Source organism: Abramis brama, assembly GCF_963993115.1.
Source record: "Abramis brama genome assembly, chromosome: 22".
Taxonomy (NCBI): domain Eukaryota; kingdom Metazoa; phylum Chordata; class Actinopteri; order Cypriniformes; family Leuciscidae; genus Abramis; species Abramis brama.
Window position 1 is genome coordinate 34568175 of NC_139984.1, and position 5000 is coordinate 34573174.

The 5000-nt window shown below is 44.5% G+C and overlaps 1 protein-coding gene across 3 annotated transcripts in view; it reads right to left on the bottom strand.

Moving 5' to 3' along the window:
- Positions 1–5000, bottom strand: part of cntrob (centrobin, centrosomal BRCA2 interacting protein) — a 21364-nt gene that overhangs the window by 10723 nt on the left and 5641 nt on the right. For all 3 annotated transcript variants that reach the window (XM_084098891.1, XM_084098892.1, XM_084098890.1), the window contains exons 7-10: positions 3564–3680; positions 2875–2991; positions 2695–2793; positions 1275–1478 (exon numbers count right to left, since the gene is read on the bottom strand). In XM_084098891.1, coding sequence (XP_083955017.1) covers positions 1275–1478; positions 2695–2793; positions 2875–2991; positions 3564–3680 — 537 coding nt within the window. The remainder of the gene's footprint in view (positions 1–1274; positions 1479–2694; positions 2794–2874; positions 2992–3563; positions 3681–5000) is intronic.

Here is a 5000-nt window from a genome sequence, read left to right on the forward strand (position 1 = left end):
GAGGGGGCCGAACATATTCTTCTCTCTAATAAAGGCAGGAATCTCTGTGTGTCTGTCTGTCCGTTTGCATTTTGATTATTTCGAGAACCGTTCATCCAATCGACTTCACAAGGGAGTGCAGTGTCGCATTTGGTGCAATATAGATGGACACGCGAGACGCGACACGTTCAGAATTAATAAACTTTTAGTAAACTACAGAACAGCGGGAAGCGGCGCACCTCACACGGGAAGGGCTTATGCTCCGAGAACGGACACTGCACTAGAGATATACACACACACACACACACACACACAGGTCTGTTAACTTAAGCAATACTTTTAAGGTAGTCTAATATTTTACTGACTAACGAATTACTGACACAGTAAAGGGTAGATTTAAATAAAGAAAAACAAAATTTAAATAAAGAAAAACAATTTAAATAAAAAAAACGAAATTTAAATAAAGAAAAAATGAAATTTAAATAAAGAAAAACAAAATTTAAATAAAGAAAAAATTTCTATAAAGAAAAACAAATTTAAATAAAGAAAAAACGAAATTTAAATAAAGAAAAAACAAAATTTAAATAAAAACAAACAAAATTTAAATAAAGAAAAACGAAATTTAAATAAAGAAAAACAAAATTTAAATAAAAAAAAAACAAAATTTAAATAAAGAAAAACAATTTAAATAAAGAAAAACGAAATTAAGTTCAATTAAAAACGAGATTAATTTAGATAATAACGGGTAAAAAGCTTAATACATTGTTTCTATTATTCTATTTTCCACAATGTCAAAGCAACACAGCTTAACCCAAAACACAAGCTCAGGCACTTCTGTCCACACACACTCCGCTGTTCTCATGCACTTCTGTCCACACACACTCCGCTGTTCTCATGCACTTCTGTCCACACACACACTCCGCTGTTCTGCTCTAGCCAGAGAACACTCCCGTTGCAGGAACACTTTAGTAGGCCAAGAAGAAGCAAATATATTTAAGTATAACGAGGTTGGGTTCCTTCAACTATCCGTCCTATTAAAAATGTCTAGGCTATATAAGATAATTGTAAAGAAGAGTATTGTATTTCGCCAGATTTTATAGTGTTGAACATATTCAAGCGCGGATGAGAGCCGTGTCGAGGGGGATGCAGGTGTGCCAAAAACAAAACAAAAAAACGAATATTTGAATGTCAAATTTTCAAATCAAATACCAGCCCACCGAACGACTATTCGAATATTCGGGTCCAGCCTTACAAATGTCATGGACAGAGTGTGTGTGTGTGTGTGTGTGTGTCACCCTTTGTGTGTGCAGCTGCTGCTGTAGCTCCTGTAGTTGTTGCTGTAGCTCCTGTATGTGTTGCTGTAGTTGTGTGTGTGTGTTGTGTGACTCCGTCTGGAGTGTGTGGAGCTGCTCTCGGTCTCGGGCTCCTTCTCTGCGCAGCTTCTGCTCCTCCTGCTGGAGATCCTCCACACACACACGCAGATCACACACCTGCTGCTCCTGAACACAAACACCATCACATCACCACCACCTCCATCACCTCCACCATCATCATCATCATCATAATCACCTCCATCATCATCACCATCACATCATCATCATCATCATCATCATAATCACCTCCATCATCATCACCATCACATCATCATCATCATCATCATCATAATCACCTCCATCATCATCACCATCACATCATCATCATCATCATCATCATAATCACCTCCATCATCATCACCATCACATCATCATCATCATCATCATCATCATCATCATCATAATCACCTCCATCATCATCATCATCATCATCATAATCACCTCCATCATCATCACCATCACATCATCATCATCATCATAATCACCTCCATCATCATCACCATCACATCATCATCATCATCATCATCATAATCACCTCCATCATCATCACCATCACATCATCATCATCATCATCATCATCATCATCATCATAATCACCTCCATCATCATCATCATCATCATCATAATCACCTCCATCATCATCACCATCACATCATCATCATCATCATAATCACCTCCATCACCATCATCATCATAATCACCTCCATCATCATCACCATCACATCATCATCATCATCATCATCATCATCATCATAATCACCTCCATCTTCATCACCATCACATCATCATCATCATCATCATAATCACCTCCATCATCATCATCATCATCATCATAATCACCTCCATCATCATCACCATCACATCATCATCATCATAATCATCATCATCATCATAATCACCTCCATCATCATCATCATCATCATCATCATCATAATCACCTCCATCATCATCACCATCACATCATCATCATCATCATCATCATCATCATCATCATCATCACCTCCATCATCATCATCATCATCATCATAATCACCTCCATCATCATCACCATCACATCATCATCATCATCATAATCACCTCCATCACCATCATCATCATAATCACCTCCATCATCATAATCACCATCATCATCATAATCACCTCCATCATCATCATCATCATCATAATCACCTCCATCATCATAATCACCATCATCATCATAATCACCTCCATCATGATCATCATCATAATCATCATCATCATCATCATCATAATCACCTCCATCATCATCATCATCACCACCATGTCACTGTTTTAAACATGGAAAATAAACGCTGTGTGTGTGTGTGTGTGTGTTAGTTACCAGTTGTTTGTTGGTCTTCTGCAGATCCTGGTTGTGTTTCTGCTCCTTGTTTAGAGTTTCTTCAACCTGAGAGAGATTCTTCTCGACACGAGACAGAGCCTGAGACACACACCCAACACCTGTGTTTAACAGCATCATCACACATGTGACGGCGTGCAGAGTGTGTGTGTGTGTGTGTACCTGTGTGTGTCTGTTGTGTGTTCTCTGTGCCGTCTCTTTCTCCTCCCGCAGGCTCTTCATCTCCTCGTTCATCTCCTGATCATGTTTCTTCCAGCCTTCGACCACCTTCACCAGCGTCTGACACACACACACACACACACACACACAACACACAACACACACGCACGCACACAACACACACGCACACAACACACACGCACACACAGGACTCACACATCATGACACTATAGTGCCTGTAATTAACACAGATTAACACATACTTTAAAAAACTATTCATTAAAAATAATAATAGTAGTGTCCAGACTCTTAATGAGAATCATAAACAAACTCCAGAGTGAAACATCTGGAATAAATATGACCCATGATTCTCCTGTAAATAGAATACATTATACTGTAGATTATCAGTATCATAAATCATAATTCGTGTTCAAACTGCTTAAACCAGTATTATCACTGGACCACACTAGGTGGCACTATGGGTCATTTTGTGTGTGTGTGTGTGTGTGTGTGTGTGTGTGAATGCGTGCGTGTGTGTGTTTGTGTGTGTGAGAGAGAGAGAGAGTGAGAGAGAGTGAAAGAGAGAGATAGAGAGAGAGAGTTTATGTGTGTGTGCTGACCATATATCTCTCGGGTGTAGATGTGTCTCTGTGTGTGTGAGAATGTGTGTGTGTGTGTGTGTGTGTGTGTACCTTGTCAAGTTGTTCAATCATGATGTCTTTCTTGCGGTCGGCGGCCACAGCGAGTGTTAACTGTTGCTGAAACTGAAGTACTTTACTGTGGAGAGACGCCACCTGCTGCTCACACACCTGACACACACACACACACACACACACACACAGGGATGAGGATTTACATTTGATAAACATTTTACATGTACCCCTCCTTGAACTGCCACCTCACTGTGGTGGAGGGGTTTGAGTACCCGAATGACCCTAGGAGCTATGTTGTCCGGGGCTATATGCCCCTGGTAGGGTCTCCCAAGGCAAACAGGTCCTAGGCGACGGGTCAGACTAAGAGCGATTCATTAACCTTTTATGATGGAGAAAATAATATATCGAGGACTGTGACGTCGCCCAGCATGGCGCAGCCGGGGCCCCATCCTGGAGCCAGGCCCGGGGTTGGAGCTCGTATGAGAGCGCCTGGTGGCCGGGCCTCCCCCCATGGGGCCCGGCCGGACTCAGCCCGAAGGAGCGACGTGGGGCCGCCCTCCCGTAGGAGGGACCGTAAGGGGCCGGTGCTTAGAGGATTGGGCGGCAGTCGAAGGAGGGGGCCTCGAAGACCCGATCCCTGGACGCGGAAACTAGCTCTAGGGACGTGGAACGTCACCTCGCTGGTGGGGAAGGAGCCTGAGATTGTGCGTGAGGTTGAGAGGTACCGACTAGAGATAGTCGGGATCACCTCCATGCACAGCTTGGGCTCTGGAACCACACTCCTTGAGAGAGGATGGACTCTTCACCACTCTGGAGTAGCCCATGGTGAGAGGCGGCGGGCTGGTATGGGTTTGCTTATAGCCCCCCAGCTCAGCCTCCATGTGTTGGAGTTTACCCCGGTGAACGAGAGGGTCGCTTCCCTGCGCCTTCGGGTCGGGAATAGGTCTCTCACTGTCGTGTGCACCTACGGGCCAAACGGCAGTGCAGAGTACCTGGCCCTCTTGGGGTCCCTGGGAGGGGTGATCCGACTGGGGACTCCGTCGTTCTACTGGGGGACTTCAACGCCCACGTGGGCAGCGACAGTGACACCTGGAGGGGTGTGATTGGGAGGAACGGCCCCCCTGATCTGAACCCAAGTGGTGTTCTGTTATTGGACTTCTGTGCTAGTTACAGATTGTCCATAACGAACACCATGTTCAAGCATAAGGGTGTCCATCAGTGCACGTGGCACCAGGACACCCTATGCCGGAGGTCGATGATCGACTTTGTGGTTGTTTTATCTGACCTCCGGCCGTATGTCTTGGACACTCGGGTGAAGTGAGGGGCGGAGCTGTCAACTGATCACCACCTGGTGGTGAGTCGGATCCGATGGCGGGGGAGGAAGCTGGACAGACTCGGCAGACCCAAGCGTACTGTGAGGGTCTGCTGGGAACGTTTGGCCGAATCCCCTGTCAGAGAGATCTTCAACTCCCACCT